We start from the raw sequence: 18,804 nt of genomic DNA on the forward strand, positions 1-18,804 counted from the left end.
TGACGTAAAGCATGAGTTTGGTTGCGGATTCGTAGCTAGTCGGAGACTAAAACATCTGGTACCCAGCTTCACCCCAGTGAATGAAAGACTTGCTGCAATTCGCATAAAAGCTAAATTCTTCAACATCAGCTTTATTTGCGCTCATGCTCCCACTGAAGAAAAGGACGAACAGACCAAAGATATATTTTACGAGCGCTTAGAAGAAACATATGACCGTTGCCCTGCCCATGACATTAAAATCATTCTAGGCGATTTTAATGCCAAAATTGGAAAGGAGAATATCTTTGGCCCAACAGTCGGGAAATTCAGTCTCCACAGTGAAACATCTGACAATGGTATGAGGCTGATAGACTTTGCAGCTGCAAAAAACATGGTAGTTAGCAGTACCAGATTTAATCATGTAGATATTCATAAGGGCACCTGGCTGTCTCCAGATCAAAGAACAGGTAATCAAATTGATCATGTTGTGATAGATGGAAGACATTCATCCAGCGTGTTGGATGTACGATCGTTCCGAGGCGCAAACATTGATTCGGACCACTACCTTGTTGCAGCAAAGGTACGTATCCGTCTAAACGTTGCAAATAAAGCACGAACAGACACAACGCGGAAGTGGGACATCGATAGGCTGCAAACACAACAGATAGCCACAGCATATTCCACTCAACTAACGCGAGCACTCCTTCTACCGATAACATAAGAACACAATGGCAAAATATTGCCCACTACATGCAAACAGCCGCAAAATCCATATTTGGATTCCAGAGACCTTCACAAAGGAATGCATGGTATGACCAGTAGTGTCGTGCTGCTACCGAAGAGAAAAATGCGGCGTATAGAGCTACTTTACAGTCAGTAGCAACGCGTAGCGCACGAGAGAGATACCGTGAGAAGAGGAGAGAAGAGAAACGTCTTTTCCGCAAGAAAAAGAGAGAAATGGAAAAGCGGGAGTGTGAAAAAATCGAGATGTACAGGAGCCAGAATGAAGTCCGAAAATTTTACCAAAGAGTGAAACATCAAACAGATGGCTTTGGTACAGTCACATCCTCCTGTAGAGACCAGCAAGGTAATCTGGTAACAGATACAGATAGCGTGCTCAGGATATGGAAGGAACATTTCTCCAATCTGCTGGTATCCAATAGTAGCGAAGACGATGATACCACAGATCCAATCCCAGAAGATGGTATAGAATGTATGCCGCCCGGTCAAGATGAGGTAAAAACAGCAATCAACCGGCTGAAGAATAATAGAGCAGCAGGAGCCGATGGCTTACCAGCCGAGCTGTTTAAAACCGGAGGCGATGCGCTGATAAGGTGTATTCATCAGCTAGTTAGCACCATCTGGCAGGAATAACGAGTACCCGACGATTGGAACCTGAGTATCCTGTGCCCCGTCCACAAGAAGGGAGATAAGTCTGTATGCTCTAACTATAGGGGCATAAGTCTACTCCCTATTGCCTACAAGATCGTGTCAGGGATATTGTGCGAACGACGAAAGCCTATGGTCAACGAGATAATTGGACCATACCAATGCGGCTTTGGACCTGGCAAGTCCACCATTGACCAGATATTTACCCTGCGGCAAATCCTGGAGAAGACCCAAGAGATGCAGATCGACACCTACCACCTTTTTGTCGATTATAAAGCAGCCTTCGACAGCCCGCTGCTTTCAAAGATTTGTTTGAGAGAAAAATTCTTCGAAAGATCTACGGAGCAATCTGCTTTGACGGTGAATATCGACGTCGCATGAACCACGAGCTGTATCTGCTATACAACGATATCAATATTGTTAAACGTATCGAGATGCAGCGATTGCGTTGGATAGGCCATATAATAAGAATGAGCGATGATGAACCCGCTAACAAGGCGTATAAATACGGTGCCGCTTGGCGGTGCACGCAGAACTGGAAGGCCAAGGCATAGATGGCGCAAACAACTGGATGATGAGATGAAAAGGCGCGGTATTCCAGAGTGCGAAGCAACAAATAGAGAGAAATGGAGATCTTTACTTAGTTCGGCCTATGGAACAAATGTTCTGTAATGGGCCAGCTAAGTAAAGTAAGTATATTTGTTAAACTTATGAATGCATCGGTTTGCAAATTAATTTTCGAGACAACGCATCGGTTTGGAAATAGCCGAAATTAGCCAAAAACTTTCGAAAATATTAGATTTTTATAATTTTTTCTCCTATCCTGGTCCACAGATACCGAACCGCCCAAAAATTAAGGATACAGTCAACTACAAAAATGTACCTAAGATTTCAATAAACAACTTTCAAGAACATAAAAAGATTCTAGGAACGATTCTTTAATCTGAAATTGGGAAACAATACAATTATTTTTAATGTTTCCCCTACTCAGGTCTGGAAATAACAAACATTTCAAGACTTTCGTGAGTCTTTAAAGGTTTGTTATTTACGGACCTGAACAGGAAACAATGATTAAAAATAATCGAATTTTGAGCTTGATGAACCGTTCCTAGAATCCTAATATGTTCTAGGTAGTTGTTTATTGAAATCTTAAGTACATTTTTCAAAAATGATTACAAAAATGATTTTTGTAGTTGACTGTATCCTTAATTTTTGGGAGGTTCAGTATCTGTGGACCAGAATCGGAGAAAAAAGTATAAAAATCTAATCTTTTCGAAAATTTTTGGTTATTTTCGCATTTAAGAACCGTTCATAGACATTTTGTATATTCCAGAAAGTAGTTCGCTGATATCTTTGCTGCATTATTGTTGTTAATAGTTTTCTTAAATTTTGAACGGTGCACTATCTATGGAGCTATTTTCACCATTAATAACCATTTCTACAGAGTTTGTATGTTTTAGAAAGTTGTTTATTGAGATATTAGGTAAATTTTTGTAGTTGGTTGTTTGCTTCAATTTTGATCGGTTCGGTATCTGTAGACCAAAATCCGATAAAATATTACAATGGAAATTTTACCTTTACGATTTTCACCTTGAAGATGAGGTTGAATGTATTTTATGTGTTCGCAACATTGCCACCACGAGTGAATCCAAATTGTCTTCTTATTTTTGGTCTTCTATCACGCTGCGGTGTCAGAATATGGTTAATAATTTTCGTGTTGTATAGTGTAATTAAATAACGCTCATTATTTAAAAATAATGAAAAAAATATCTAACTTAGCATAACAGAACAAAAATGTGTATGAAAATATTTAGCTTTCTTGAGAATTAAGGAGATTATTCAATATTTTTCTTTTAAAAATATGTATTTATTATTATCTTTGTATAAATGAATATCTTTCGGTATATCTAAAATCCAAATCCTCAATAAGATCCTTCAAGAGTTACACCCTCTGGTGTGTTTTCTCCAATGCACTGTAAGAACTGATCTGTTAATTCACAACTGAAATATAAAAGGAATTGTTTCATTTTCAGGCCTAAAACCAATTTAAATATTTTCTCTACTTACACATCTCTAATATCCGTCAGCTTGTAAACACAATCTTCGGCAATTTCTTCAACAATTTCATAATTGGATGCATTTTTCCTTGAAGTCAGGAAGGCAGTGGTTTGTGGTATATTCGAGACAAAGGTGCCGTCATTAGTAAACTATAGATGGGAACAAAAAGTACAAATTATTTTAAAATATTTAAGATATTAATATCAAAAGTTGAAGAAAACTTACCGATTTACATTCTGTAAAAACACATGCCCGGAAACATTTCATTTTGTAACTAGCAGCTGGCTTGAGTTGAAAAACATCATTTAAGTCGTCTGAAATTATAAGGGATATTTAGAATTTATTAGAGAAAAAATGGGGTTTTGCAGAGTAAAACTGAGTTTGGAAACACCGGGCGTCGGTAAAAATGATGTCGGATAATGTACAGTCGAACTTCACCACAACGTATCTACTGGAGAAAATTCGTTATAAAAAAAAAAACTACTTTGTGTGGGAATACAAATTTGTATTCCATAGAAAGACTCGTTATAGAGAATTATTCATTAAAAAGTCGTTCGTTATAGAGAAGTTCGACTGTACTAGAATTTAACTTCTCTTACCCTCAGTTGCGCCATATATTTGGGCACATCGCATTACAGAATTTTGTAAAAATTCTCCACTGCAGCGGGTGTTCTATAAAGAATAAACTGCTTTCATTGACATTGGCGGCTTTTGTGACTTTCTTACAGGTTTTGCAATTTCTTCGCAGCTAGCCGCAGTCAGCAAAAGTAGCATCCAAACGAATCTCATTCTGCTGCCAAGTTGTGTTATCTTTGAGTGTCTAAGTTAGATTAATTCGTGCAAAACAAGATCAAGTTCTCAAAGACTATTGTTTCGATTAAAAAAAGGCAAAAAAGAAATTATCAGAAAAATAACAAAAAAGAAATAATTTTCAATAAATATTAAATCTAATGCTGGATTTATAATTTTTTTGTTTTGATATTAGAACACTTATTTTTTGCTAATCTACTTGACAGCTTAATAAACTGGCGCAGCTACCCACAGATCAAACATAAGAGGTTATCATTATGCCTTTCATCTGAGTGATAGTTTCGAACTTTTGCTGGTTATTTTTTTTCGTACTGAAGACCTCTAAAATGGTTGACAATCGCAAAGATTTTAAGCACCATAACCTGATAATTTGCACTTGGTTGGTCCACTTTATGGAGAACAGTATCGATGTAACCGCTGTGTAACCGATGTTGGGAAAAGGGAAAAGTTTCAAAAAATATCTTAATGTAATAGTGTATTGAAAATATGTATAAGTTTGTATGATTCCACCATGTGACTAAAGACCGCATGTCATGACAAGGAGCCTCGACTCTACAGAGCTGAATAATGCTGTTATCCCGCTATCTGTAGCAACGCACAGTACATAGAAAAGTTGGGATGGGCAATTTTTTTGAATTCTCATTAAAATGCATTTGCCAATCATTGAGGAAAATTGGAGAAGAGTTTTTTGTTTCAATACAAAAACCTAAGACAACCGTTGAGCATACCTGAAACTATATTCTTCTCTGGATTCCTTGAAAGTATACCGATTGTAAAAATCTTACTTACTTACTTAGCTGGCCCATTACAGAACATTTGTTTCATAGACCGAACTAAGAAAAGATCTCTCTGTTTCGTGCTTCGCTTTTTGGAATACCGCGCCTTGTCATCTCTTCATCCACTTGTTTGCGCCATCTATTCTTTGGCCTGCCAATTCTGCGTGCACCGCCATGTGGCTCGTATTTATACGCCTTTTTAGCGGGTTCATCATCGCTCATTCTTATTATATGGCCTAGCCAACGCAATCGCTGCATCTCGATACGTTTAACTATATTGATGTCGTTGTATGGCAGATACAGCTCGGGGTTCATGCGACGTCGATATTCACCGTCAACGCAAATTGGTCCGTAGATCTTTCGAAAAAATTTTCTCTCAAACACGCCATGCACTGCCTTATCTGCTTGCGCATGTACCAAGGCTTCGGAACCATACATCAGCACGGGTAGTATGAGTGTTTTGTAGAGCGTTATTTATGTTTGACAAGATGTGGCTTTGTTTTTAAACTGCTTACTTAAACCAAAGTAGCATCTGTTAGCCAATACAATTCTTCTTTTTATTTCACAACTGATGTCGTTTGTTGTGTTTACGGCGGTGCCGAGGTAGACGAAGTACTTTACTACCTCAAAATTATAGGAACCAACGTCAGCAGTTGGTCCGAGCTCAATGGACGCATTGCGCGTCGACACCATCAACTTGGTCTTCCCGCCGTCTACCGCCAGACCCACTTTAGCAGATTCTCCTTCGACCTTCATAAAGGTATCAGTTACTTCTTGTACAGATCGTCCCACAATCTTTTGACGTTTGCCTCTCGTATAACCTTTTCCAGCAGGATGTTGTCTCCTTGCCTGAAACCACTTTTGGTACAAAACTCTTCGGAGAGGTCCTTTCCTATTTTAACTGAAGATCTTGTGTCAGTTAGAGTCATTTTACAAAGCCGAATGAGTTTTGCGGGGATACCAAATTCAGGCTGCTTTATAATCGGCAGAAAGCTGGTAGGTGTCGATCTGCATCTCTTGAGTCTTCTCCAGGATTTGCCGCAGGGTAAATATCTGGTCAATGGTGGACTTGCCAGGTCTAAAGCCGCATTGGTATGGTCCAATTATCTCGTTGACCATAGGCTTTAGTCGTTCGCGCACCATATCCCTGACACGATCTTGTAGGCAATAGGGAGTAGACTTATGCCCCCATAGTTAGAGCATACAGTCTTATCTCCCTTCTTGTGGACGGAGCACAGGATACTCAGGTTCCAATCGTCGGGTACTCGTTCTTCCTGCCAGATGGTGCTAACTAGCTGATGAATACACCTTATCGGCGTGTCGCCTCCGGTTTTGAACAGCTCGGCTGGTAAGCCATCGGCCCCTGCTGCCTTATTATTCTTCAGCCGATTTATTGCTGTCCTTACCTCATCTTGGCTGGGCGGTATACATTCAATACCATCTTCTGGGATTGGGACTGTGGTATCTTCGTCGTCTTCGCTGCTATTGGATACCAACAGATTTGAAAAATGTTCTTTCCATATCCTGAGTACACTATCTGTATCAGTTACCAAATTACCTTGCTGGTCTCTACAGGAGGATGTGCCTGTACCAAAGCCATCAGTTTGATGCTTGACTCTTTAATAGAATTTTTGGACTTCATTCTGGCTCCTGTACATCTCGATTTTTTCACACTCCCGCTTTTCCGTCTCTCTCTTTTTCCTGCGGAAAAGACGTTTCTCCTCTCTCCTTTTCTCCCTGTATCTCTCTCGTGCGCTACGCGTTGCTACGGATTGTCAAGTAGCCCTATATGCCGCATTTTTCTCTTCGGTGGCAGCACGACACTCCTGATCATACCATGGATCCCTTGGTGGAGGTCTCTGGTATCCAAGTATGGATTTTGCGGCTGTTTGCATGGAGTGGGCAATATTTTGCCATTGTGCTGATATGCTATTGGGACAAGGAGTGCTCTCATTACGCAATTGGTCTAGTTGAGTGGAATATGCTGTGGCTATCTGTTGTGATTGCAGCCTATCGATGTCCAACTTCCGCGTTGTGTCTGTTCGTGCTTTATTTGCAACGTTTAGACCTTACCTGCAACAAGGTAGTGGTACGAATCAATGTTTGCGCCTCGGAACGATCGTACATCCAACACGCTCGATGAATGTCTTCCATCTATCACAACATCATCAATTTGATTACTTGTTCTTTGATCTGGAGACAGCCAGGTGCCCTTATGAATATTGAGATGATTAAATGTGGTACTGCTAACTACCATGTTTTTTGCAGCTGCAAAGTCTATCAGCCTCATACCATTGTCAGATGTTTCACTGTGGAGACTGAATTTCCCGACTGTTGGGCCAAAGATATTCTCCTTTCCAATTTTGGCATTAAAATCGCCTAGAATGATTTTAATGTCATGGGCAGGGCAACGGTTATATGTTTCTTTTAAGCGCTCGTAAAATATATCTTTGGTCTGTTCGTCATTTTCTTTAGTGGGAGCATGAGCGCAAATAAAGCTGATGTTGAAGGATTTAGCTTTTATTCCAATTGCAGCAAGTCTTTCATTCACTGGGGTGAAGCTGGATACCAGATGTTTTAGTCTCCGACTAACTACGAATCCGCAACCAAACTCATGCTTTACGTCATACTAGCTATAATACAGTGCGTCACCTTTAGGTGCTGTTGTGACGCCTTTCCCAATCCATCGTATTTCCTGTATGGCAGTAATATCGGCCTTGTACTTTTCAAGTACTACGTCTGCCAATGCGAAGACTGCACCTTCTCTTTAAAGAGTGCGAACATTCCAGGTGCAGATCATGGTCCTTAAAACGTTTGAGGGGTTCGTCAGCTTTAGAGGGGTTTGTTTTTCCTTTCTTTCGTTTTTTCATAGTAGGCTGTTTTTTCTAGGGGAGGGCTACTAGCCCGACGCCCAAACCCAAGTTTTTAACGTTGTTATGGGTGAACGCGCGGCACATGTTAGCTCACTACCTATAACGGGTTTTAAAGGCAGTTCCCCAGGTGACACCACGGGGAGGTCAGTGTCCACTTGAGATGAAAGAGGGACCAAGATAAATCCTGGGCTTTGCCATGTTAAAGCCGGTCAGGACCGTTCCTTGGTATCTTCCATCCCCTACGTCACCCGATTGTAAAAGTCTTCCTCTTTAAAAATGTGTTTTGTAAAGAATCAGCTGGATAAAGATTATGCTCAACAAAACTGCCAATTTGAATATAAAAACACAGTCGTTTATTTCCCTGAATACCTTCAGTCCAATAATACAGTCCAATAATAATTCTTATCTATTCTAATAATGCTTTGCCACATGATTCCTGTCTATTTACTGCACAGGGCACAAATTCTGCACATCTGGTTTCTGGAAAATTGGTAATTAAAAAAACAAACTACAGTCGAACCTCGATTATCCGGGAATCGAGTATCCTTAAACCTTCATTATCCGGGAGGTGTACACAGATTAACCGTGAAAATCTTTATGATCCAGGTCTACAATTAATTCGAGCAAATTTCAATGGACAAAAAAGAAGCACAAATGAATTATTTTAGAACAGTTTTAATCTTTTAAACTTCACAATCAATTCAGAATTGATAGTATTTATAAATATTTGCAGGTACTCATATTTTTTTGATTATTTTCATAATTTTTTTTTCTGTTCGATTCATCAAAAGGGACCAAAAAGTTCTAATAGTTGCAGAGGAATTAAAGACCAAAGGTCAATTTTTGAGTTTTCTCATATTTCGCATTAAAATATGAGAGTTTTTGAGTTATTCAAATGTTCCTTAATAGATTGGAAAAAGGACAAGCACCAATAAAAAACCATAAAAAATAAAAATTCAAAATATTTAAAATTTTTTTTGTAACTTTTTTTTTCAAAATAAAATTGAAATTTTTCAAAAAATTAAAAAATACTCCTACATATGAATAACTCATATAAAAACTCATCAGAATGGGCAAAAAACTTATTTTGAGAAAAAGTCAAGGTTTTATTCGAATGTGAATATCTCCGCTTCTATTAAGAGTATTCCAAAAGCAAAGCCTGAAAATGCATGTGGAAAACTTAACCTTTACAACAATGCAAACTTGGTTGGCGTATATGGTCGAACAACGCAACAAGTCTTCATTTTTGGGATTTCAATTGTAATGACGAATATCACAGCTTTGGCTAGTGATTTTCGGTAATGCATCCCATTTTTTAATTTTTAGTTTTGTTATTGTTGTAACAGTGTTCACTATCATATTTGTATGTTCGTTCATCTGTTTAATCTGGCTCTGGGTCCATCTCCAGATCAAAGAAAGTGGCTGCTTCGATGGGATGTAACCACAGATCCACTGGAGTTAGATGAGTAGTTTTGGCGGAGCAGTTGAAAATGTGATTCGTGTCATGCTGGCCAATGCCGCATAATGGGCAGATGTCTTGCACGGCGCGGTCGATTTCCGACCAATATCCCGAGCGTAGTTGAGCCAAAACTACTCTGTATGTTTATGTGGCTATGTGCGTCCGTCCCTCCGTCTGGGGAGATGTCTTGCACGGCGCGGTAGATTTCCGACCAATAAAAATTTAGTCGACTGCAGTATCCAGAGCGTAGTTGAGCCGAAAATACTCTGGTTTTTCTTATGCAGCTGACGCTCCGATGACGCTGCGATAGATGGGGGATGAACTCCGAGTGGCTGTAGATCTTGTAGCGGAAATCTGCATATTCCTCGTGTGGAAAAAGGTGGTAACATTGGTTAAATAGGAGTTCAGTCTCTCAGAGTTGTCATCTGCTCTATATCCTCAAACAGCGTGTAGTGCCTGACTGTGTCAAAGGCTTTTGATAAGCAAGCGCCACCATCACTGTTCAATAACACGGCGGTCTCTGCTTGAGTCCTTGACAAATATATGTGGAGATGGCGTGCAGCGCTATTGTCGTGCTGTGTTGTTTACGGAATCCATGCTGATGATCGGCAACTTGATAGCTATTCCTGATATTGGGGAGGACTAAGGCCTCAAGGGTCTTTGCTATGGGTGAAAAAAGCGGCCTGTACGAAACACTTTTGCTGGCATCCTTGGCTTCCGTAGCGGGACCACCCTGTCCATTTTCCAGACTTCGGGAACAATGAGGGTGGCTAGTGACAAGTTGAGAACTGTAGTGGGATACTCCACTCCCGGCTCATGCAGCTGCATTCAGCATGGAGATTCCATCAGGGCCCAACGCTTTGGATGATTTAGCGTTCCTAATGACATTCGCAACATCATCCATTGTAAACTGTGGTGGTTCATCCTCGGCAGGAGGAGATCTGATGCGATGTAATACTCTCCTCTTCGCCCTGTCACTCTCGGGGTGCTCGACAAAATGTCGATCGAAATTAATTGCGCACCTCTTCGGGTCAGTCAACGTAACGTCGCCAAACGTGACTGAGGTCCTATCTTCCATCCTTCCAGGGTTCGAGAGTGCCCGTTGCCCACAATTCACTTATACCCGCTCCAATGTTGCAACTCTTCAGATGATTAAACCACATTTTCCGCTTATGTTCGCCGAACAGCCTGTTAACTTCCAGAGTCAGCTCCCTGAATCTGGGGTCATTGGGCTTGGCTCGACGAAGCTCATCACGCTCATTTGCTAATCCCGTCGCCTCTGCTGGGAAGTTTGGTCTTTCTTCGGGTATTCGACCAGCGGGAGCGGCTGCAGCAGTGATGATGTTTCGGAACGTCCTTTCCGCTATCTTGCACCGCAGCGATCTTGATATTCCTCCGACGCATGAAATTTACTATTTCCTCGATCTTACCTCGGAGTCTAATGCAATTAAATTGCAAAAAGGATGCATTTTCTTGGATTGGGACAACAACAGTTTCTGTCGAGGGGACTGCGGGAGTCGAGGGAGTTTCGTAATCTGACGACGACTCACGAAATGGTGGGTGTTGATGGGAGTCCCAGATTGGAAGAGGGGCTTTGGCTGGTGACCTTCCAAAACCAAAATCTGACAATGAAAGTAGAAAAGTACGAAGTAGGTGTGGGTGGTCAAACAACGGAAATACCGCAATAGTCGGTAATACATGATATTTTTCAATTTTTTGTAACTACGCTACAGGTCGCAAATTTTGATCGGATCGTTACGAATTTTTGGGTGTTGACTGGTGATAGACTGGTGATGGACCGATAATATTCAGGAGTCAGAATTGACAAAAAACTTACATATGTGGAAAATTAAACTTTTTTATGCTAATATCTCTGCTTCTGATAGGCTTATTCTAAAAGCAAAGCTTATCAAAGGAGGAAGAAAAAGCACCTTTACAATGATGCCAAGTAGCTTGGTTTTCTATTGTTTACTCGAATTGTAATGGCGAAGATCTGAGCTATGTTGGGTACATTTCAACAAAAGTGACCTATGATAATTAAGACTTTCTGAGCTTTAAATTGATCTCAATTGCGTTACCAAAAGTGATCAAATACTAGAGATATAAAAAAGACGCTCAGATATACCAATCTCCACTTTGTGGAATGTTATTTCCAATGCGGACATCTCTGTTTCTATTGGACATATTACAAGGGGACAGTCCAATAGTGAATCTGGACAATCTGATTGATAAATCGATACCAAATACATATACGTTTTCTGAGTTACCAATTTCTATTTTTTCTACGACTTCTACTTTTTCATGTGTCAAATTTTCATGGTGATATCTCCAAAACTCGACGAGTTACAGCTCATAACTCAACACAAACGTTTTTGAAGTTTATGGAGCACTAAAACACTTCAAATAGTGCTTGATCTTGCACAGAAATTTAGCACTGATATCTGGCTGGCTGTTTGCAAAATATCGTCCAGTAAATGAGTGATATGTTGTCATTGAGGGTAACATTTTAGAATTATCACAAAATGCAAAATGTCGACAATGGTCAAATATAAAATTTTTAATTATTTTGGTTTAGTTAGCTCTAAGCCGTTTGGTATAAGCCTGGGTTGGTGAAATCTTTTGCACAAGTGCACACTGAATGTCCTGGTACGATTCTCGGAGCAGACAACATCAAACATTTCCAACGAGAATATACACTTTGATACTAGGAAAATGTACCTCATTTAAATAATGGTTTGACCCCAATTATGTTTGGGGTCTGTCTGTCCGGCTGGTTGGAACGCAGGATAACTCTTGGTGTGATCCAAATTTGGTTCATGTAATATTTTGTCCAAACTTAGACCAAGTTGAATCAATTCCGGAACTTTGTAGGTAATAAAACTTCTTCCGAAAGTAAATCTAGTTCCAAGAATGTTTTTGTTGGAAACATCTGTCCTGTTTACAGTGATGTAATGTGTTTCGTGGACAAGTCCATGCTTTCTTAATCCAAACTTTTCCGCACCGTAATATTTATTTCACACTTAAATCAGCTTGGTGTAAAATTTGATTTTTTTCGCGAATGTGTTGTGGTAACAATATATTTATTATCCAGCTGACGCTCCTCACCTGCGATAGATGGTAGATGTTCTCCACTCCCACGCAATAGTTATTTAAACCTGATTGATAGGCATGTTGATCTAACCCCTCTAGTAATTTAACATATTTCTTTCTAGATCGTGAAGATCTCTTCTGACATGCCTTCTAATCCACCATATGGTGATTAGGAAGGCTTTCATGGTAACACCAGATAACACCAACTACTGCAACTAGAGCATGCCATCGTTGTATACTGGAAGAATCATCGTATCATGCAGATGGTTCACGGAAGACATGAGGGGACACCCTGTTGCAGTTCTCAGACGGCAGGTTTAAATATTTTTCTATGGCGTTGCACTTATATTCGCAGACCATACTGGCGCCGCAAAGCTTACCACGGGCCGACCTATCGCGTCACATGTGGTCGTGCTAGGGACCGTAGACCTAGTAGCGGATATCTCGTAGAAAAAGGTGGTATGATCAGTCAAATAGGAGTTCAGTCATTCACAAATGACATCAAGAATGGTACAAGACGCCAAATTATGGACACGACTGCCGATTGCGGCCAGTTTTGGAGTTATTTAGTTTCACTTTTTTGTATTGCCGCTCCAGGCTGAAATATTTCCCTTCAACTTGGCTTGCGTTATATGTGTGCCCCTTCTCAGCCAACTCCTCTGCTATTTTGTCCACATTTGTTTTTTATTTTTAAGTGAGGCCTTTTTTCCCACTAAAGGTCGCAGCTCTTTCACTTTGGCCAATAACAATTTTACGGCCGAATCCAGCCATATGCTCTTTTTTGTGTCACCATCAGAACTAAGATGTCACTCTCTTTTATCCTGAGATGGTGCTAAACAGAAACTATATTCAGCTATATCATCTATATTTGGCGTGAACACAATTTCGTCAAAATCTTCGTTCCCAGCCATTTGGGAAACAACTGTGTTCATGTAATCCGGATCTGTAAGAGAAAAAGTGCCATTAAAACAAAAATACTTTTTATAAATGATAATACTTACCAGTTGCTACCCTCTTATATGTGCCCGGGGAGCACACCAAATCCAGTTTTCTTTTTTATTCATTTTTTCTTTTTATTATTTTTCAGTGCTCGAAATTACGATGTTATCTTTTGCGCCAATCTCTTCATTTTTATTGATCAGCTGTTATCTTACAAATGTTTTGTAATGTGCTGTTCGTTTACTTTTTGTAATTTTGTCTCTTGTGAGAGTCAAATTGCTCTTTTTTCTCAGTAACTTCTTGTGGGTAAGTGTTATGGGAAAAGTAAACGAACACACCTAATTTATCTTAGTCCCGATTTACAGTTGCCTAATTTTCTCGCGGCAATTGTCAGTTTATAGGAGAGAGAGAGAGTCGAGGAAAATAGAAACACATTGCCTCTCAGCACCCTCATGGGGAACAGCTTCCAATACAACCATAAAACTACTCCAGCAATTTCAATCAAAAACACTTTTTTGCAAGAAAATTTGTATTCCCACATGAGTTCTATATTAAAACATAGACAGGGGGTATTAAGTAAAAATCTTTTCTTTAGACACAACAAATATACATGGAAGGTTCTTACACCTGGGAAGTTTTTGCGGATTCCGAAACTACAATGTTCGTAGATGAGAAAAATCAAAATCGCGATTCAAGTCGGAATTTTTGGGGTTTTTTATGTTTTCACTATTTTGCTTGGAAACCGTAAGTCCTATGAATGTGGGACAAAAGAAAATTTTATAGCTATGAAAATGTTCTACAAAATTGGCCTTTATGATAATTTCGCAGGTTTTACCGTTATTGAGATATAGAAGTTCAAATTGGGACAATGCATTGACTGTATCGCCTCCTTATAAAACAATATCATGACTGTAATATCCCATCTTAAACTTATACAGTGCTGCTCAAAACATTTGCAACTGGAATGACTACTTCGCTTTTTATGTAGTTCTGAGGTAATTTATGGATTTGAAATGTAAATATTTTTGTATATTGATTGTTTATTTACAGCTTTTTAAAGATTTAAAAAATAATTCACCGTTATTGTACTTATTTTAAAACAAGTAAGAACAGACTATAGTCGGACGGGGCCGACCATGTGATACCCTATACCACTATCCCTGTGCGCTAGCTTTCCGGGCTAGCTTTTGATAAATGATAACTTTTATTTAAATGTATACACAAAAGTTTTGATCAATTTAACCCGCTAAATATTATCCGATCATACCGTTGACTTGCACGCTACTTCTTCATCTCAAACCAAAACTACGTTTAAAATTTCGCGCCGATCGGACTATTATTGCGACCTACAGAGCGGCTACAAAATCGAGCAAAAATTTTGTTTTTGGTCCATTTCATCCCTTTAACATTTCACGATCATCGCCAAAAACTAATCAGTTCTATTCTGGTCCAAACCCGACCTCCATACTAAATTTCGTGACAATCGGTCCATAATTGCGGCCTCTAGCTTGATTACAATTTTTAATGGACGGACAGACGGACGGACGGACGGACGGACACACATCGCTAAATCGCTTTATCTCGTCGAGATATGAAGTTTGGTATACCACATGAGGGGTCTACGACGAATATTTCGCGGCGTTACATGAATTTTTGGGAAAACAAACTTATTATACCCTTTTCCACATTGTGGTATAGGGTATAAAAATATACAAAACAAAGCTAGGACTCACATTTGGTCCTGCTCAAAACATTTGCAACTGAGAAAATTTGATTCAAAATCTGAAGATATTATTTTTGTTTTGATAATATATTGTGAGTTAAACTTTTATTTATTATCTGGACACATCATAAAGGTATCCAGTTTACTAAATAAATTAATATATCCTTTGGAGTCCTGTCGCAAAGGATAATTGTAAAATACCAAGGTTTTATTCGATTTTCAACAGTCTAGAGTCCAATTTAGGGCACTGGAACCTTCTATATCATTTTAGATTACTTAATCTGAGCGTATCCGATAAGAACACAAAAAAAATTGCCAAAATGACAAGTTTTACGTGGTTATATGTACGTTTAGTGGAGGTATTATTCCAAAACACCCTCTTATATGACATCTGTGGTAAGTACGTGGTGCGATTTCGACATATTATAAGTCCGGTTAGTTTTTAAATCCAATAAATATCTCGTTCTCATGCCTCCAGTGCCATCTCTGTCCACAAAAATTCCTCCAGGTCAATATAAAACACCATATTCGTTTTTGGTCAACTTTTTGGTATAAGGGGACAAATTCGATTGTCATTCGTCCTGGTGATCAAGTACATTATGTCATGTCATATAACTCAAATATTGATTAAAGTCGACAAAAAGTATTCGATTTTATAGCTTCAAACCCGATTCCAAACATTTTTTGCTAAATTTATATGAAAAATTGAAATTTTCCTGCAAATTACTGTTTTCCTAAAATGTGTCCATATTGTTACACCGGTATCTATGGCATGTATCGGAGAGTTTTGTATATATTTATCGACGTAAAAATTTTATTTAACATCTGTTGATGAACTCTGAGAATTCCGCTTAATAATCCGCATCATTATTTCATTATCCCATGCAGTAGATATAGTTGTACATTCACCTCCTTCCCACTTTATGGCGATTTTAGTACTTTTTACGCGCTATACAGCTCAATTTTAAATATTGTTCTGTCCTTATGTTTATTTTTGGACTGCGTTGGATCCACAATTTTGAGAAGTAAACATTTTTGTATACCTTTGATACAAATATCGGACCATAACTTTTGTTTTTCTTAAAAAAATTAGAAATGTCTTGTTTTCGGCATACTTGTCTGTCAAAATTTAACATAGGCTGTATAAAATGTAGCCCTCATGAAAGCTTTTGGTCCCCTTTTTCTGACTAAAAACCATCTTATACCAATCAATTCAAAAAACTCATCAAAAATTAGGTAATAGATATTCGAACCACGGAGTTGCATATGTTTGGAGCAGGCCAAAACACGTGATTCTTCGATATTTAACACATTTCTTTAAAGTAAGTGTTAAAAACTGAATAGTCATTTTTAAATCTTGAAAGTAAGGTCAACAAAGAATAAAACAGCAAAAATAAATATATTTCAAAACACAAAATGTCCCCAAAAATAGGTTAAATGTAATATAGGCATCTGAGTTGCATATGTTTTGAGCAGCACTGTATATCTCGAAATGGTACAGCCAAGGAAAAAAAATACGAAAGCCAATGTTGTAGAGAATTTGCAATGCTCTAGTCCCATTTCGATAAGACTTACCGTTTTCAAGCAAATCGTGAAAACCTAACAAAAAGGCTAAAAAAGCTACATATATATCTCAAAAATGGTAAAACCTAGGAACAAATCATAACGGTAAATCCTCTAGAGAACTTTCACAGCTACAAAATTTTCTTTAGCCCCATCTCGATAGGGCTTGCGGTTTCCCAGCAAAATCGCGAACACTAAAATAAACCTAAAAATGTGAATTTTGACCGCGATTTATTTAAAATTTTTTTCTTGTTTCTGGATTTTTCTCACCTATGAACATTCCTGTTTCAAAATCCGCAAAAACTTTCCAGGTGTAAGCGGTTTTCACTTAAAGTTAGTTAAGGCACACCATGTATGACATTGTTTTATAAGGTAGCGATACAGTTAATGCATTGTCCCAATTCGAACTTCTACATCTCAATAACGGTAAAACCTACGAAATTATCATAAACGCCAATCCTGTAGAGAATTTTCATTGCTACAATATTTTCTTTAGTCGCATATCGATAGGATTTGCGGTTTCCAAGCAAAAACGTTAAACCCTAAAAAACCTCAAATTTCAACTTGAATCGCGATTTATTTAAAAAGCGCTCCGGCGATTTTTTTTTTCATTTTTTGATTTTTCTCATCTATGAAAATTGTAGTTTCAGAATCGGCTAAAACTTCCCAGGTTTAAGCACCATCCATTTAAAGTTGCTTCAAGAGCACCGTGCAGAGCGAACATTTGAATGAAAATATTTAGCTTTCTTGAGAATTAAGGAGATTCTTCAATATTTTTCTTTTAAAAAAAATATGTATTTATTATTATCTTTGTAAAAATGAATTTCATTCGGTATATCTCAAATCCAAATCCTCCTTCAAATCCAAAGATCCTTCAAGAGTTACACCCTCTGGTATATTTTCTCCAATACACTGTAAAAATTGTTTCGTCAATTAACAAATGAAATGTGAAAAGATGTTTTCATCCTTTTGGCCTAAAACCAATTTAAATATTTTCTCTACTTACACATCCCTAATATCCGTCAGCTTGTAAACACAATCTTCGGCAAATTCTTCAATAATTTCTTACTTGGATGCATTTTCCCTTCAAGTCTGGAAAGCGGAAACATTTCATTTTGTAACTAGCAGCTGGCTTGGGTTGAATAACATCATTTAAGTCATCTGAAATGATCAGAAATATTTGAGAAATTATTAGGGAAAAATTGGGGGTTGGCCAGTAAAAGTGAGTTTGTAAACACCATGCGTCGGTAAAAATGATGTTTCCGGCCTGGTTGTCGGAGTCGAATAATGTACAGTCGAACTTTTCAACACAACGTATCTACTGGGGACGAAGAATTACTATGGTATAAAGAAAATTCGTTATAAAAAAACTACTTTGTGTGGGAATGCATATTTATATTCCACAGAAAGACTCGTTATAGAGAATTATTCACTATAAAGTCGTTCGTTATAGAGAAGTTAGACTGTACTAGAATTTTCTTCTTCTCTTACCCCCACTTGAGGCATTTATTTGGGTACATGGCGTTACAGCATTTTGTAAAATATCTCCACTGCAACGGGTGTTCTATAATGAATAAAATATTGTTAATAAATTAAAACTTATTAAGAACGCATTCTTTTATTGTCGTTGGCGGCTTTTGTGACTTTCTTACCGGTTTTGCAATTTCTTCGCAGCTAACCACAGTCAGCAGTAGTAGCATCCAAAAGAATTTCATTCTGCTGCCAGGTTGTGTTATCTTTGAGTGTCTAAATTAGATTAATTCGTGCAAAACAAGATCAAGTTCTCAAAGACTATTGTTTCGATTAAAAGAAATACAAAAAAGGAATTATCAAACAATAAAAAAAGAAATATTTTTCAAAAAATATTAAATCTAATGCTGGATTTATAATTTATTTTGTTTTGATATTGGAACACTTATTTTTTGCTAATCTACTTGACAACTTAGTAAACTGGCGCAGCTACCCACAGATCAAACAGAAGAGGTTATCACTATGTCTTTCATCTGAGTGATAGTTTCGAAATTTTGCTGTTTATTTTTTTCGTACTGAAGACCTCTAAAATCGCAAAGATTTTAAGTACCGTTATCTGATAATATGCACTTGGTTGGTCCACTTTATGGAGAACAGTATCGATGTAACCGCCTT

General features: G+C 38.3%; 1 protein-coding gene and 1 long non-coding RNA gene across 3 annotated transcripts; both read right to left on the reverse strand.

Moving 5' to 3' along the window:
- Positions 1 to 3,213: 3,213 nt before the first annotated feature.
- Positions 3,214 to 8,135, reverse strand: LOC141398506 (general odorant-binding protein 28a-like). 2 transcript variants are annotated; one of them, XM_073975803.1, is made up of 5 exons: positions 4,153 to 8,135; positions 4,026 to 4,098; positions 3,652 to 3,740; positions 3,436 to 3,575; positions 3,214 to 3,369 (listed from the first exon to the last, which is right to left on the reverse strand). In XM_073975803.1, the coding sequence occupies exons 1-5, from the start codon at positions 4,213 to 4,215 to the stop codon at positions 3,291 to 3,293; spliced, it is 444 nt and encodes a 147-aa protein (XP_073831904.1). In that variant the 5' UTR covers positions 4,216 to 8,135; the 3' UTR covers positions 3,214 to 3,290. The 2 variants fall into 2 exon arrangements, with proteins under 2 accessions (XP_073831904.1, XP_073831905.1); XM_073975804.1 differs by having other exon boundaries at positions 3,242 to 3,369; positions 4,026 to 4,084; positions 4,153 to 4,923.
- Positions 8,136 to 17,525: 9,390 nt separating this feature from the next.
- On the reverse strand, positions 17,526 to 18,224 carry LOC141398570 (uncharacterized). The gene is made up of 3 exons (XR_012411664.1): positions 18,151 to 18,224; positions 17,666 to 17,820; positions 17,526 to 17,571 (listed from the first exon to the last, which is right to left on the reverse strand). It is a non-coding gene; the product is annotated as an uncharacterized lncRNA (long non-coding RNA).
- Positions 18,225 to 18,804: the final 580 nt, after the last annotated feature.

This window comes from Musca autumnalis, unplaced genomic scaffold (assembly GCF_047663935.1).
Source record: "Musca autumnalis isolate F117 unplaced genomic scaffold, ASM4766393v1 scaffold_3, whole genome shotgun sequence".
NCBI lineage: Eukaryota > Metazoa > Arthropoda > Insecta > Diptera > Muscidae > Musca > Musca autumnalis.

Coding starts and splice junctions, on each gene's coding strand:
- LOC141398506 (XM_073975803.1), bottom strand. CDS start 4,215: ATGAGATTCGTTTGGATGCTACTTTTGCTGACTGCGGCTAGCTGCGAA. Junction 4,099..4,152: donor GCGAAGAAATTGCAAAACCT/GTAAGAAAGTCA, acceptor TATTCTTTATAG/AACACCCGCTGCAGTGGAGA. Junction 3,576..3,651: donor TTTTTACAGAATGTAAATCG/GTAAGTTTTCTT, acceptor TCCCATCTATAG/TTTACTAATGACGGCACCTT.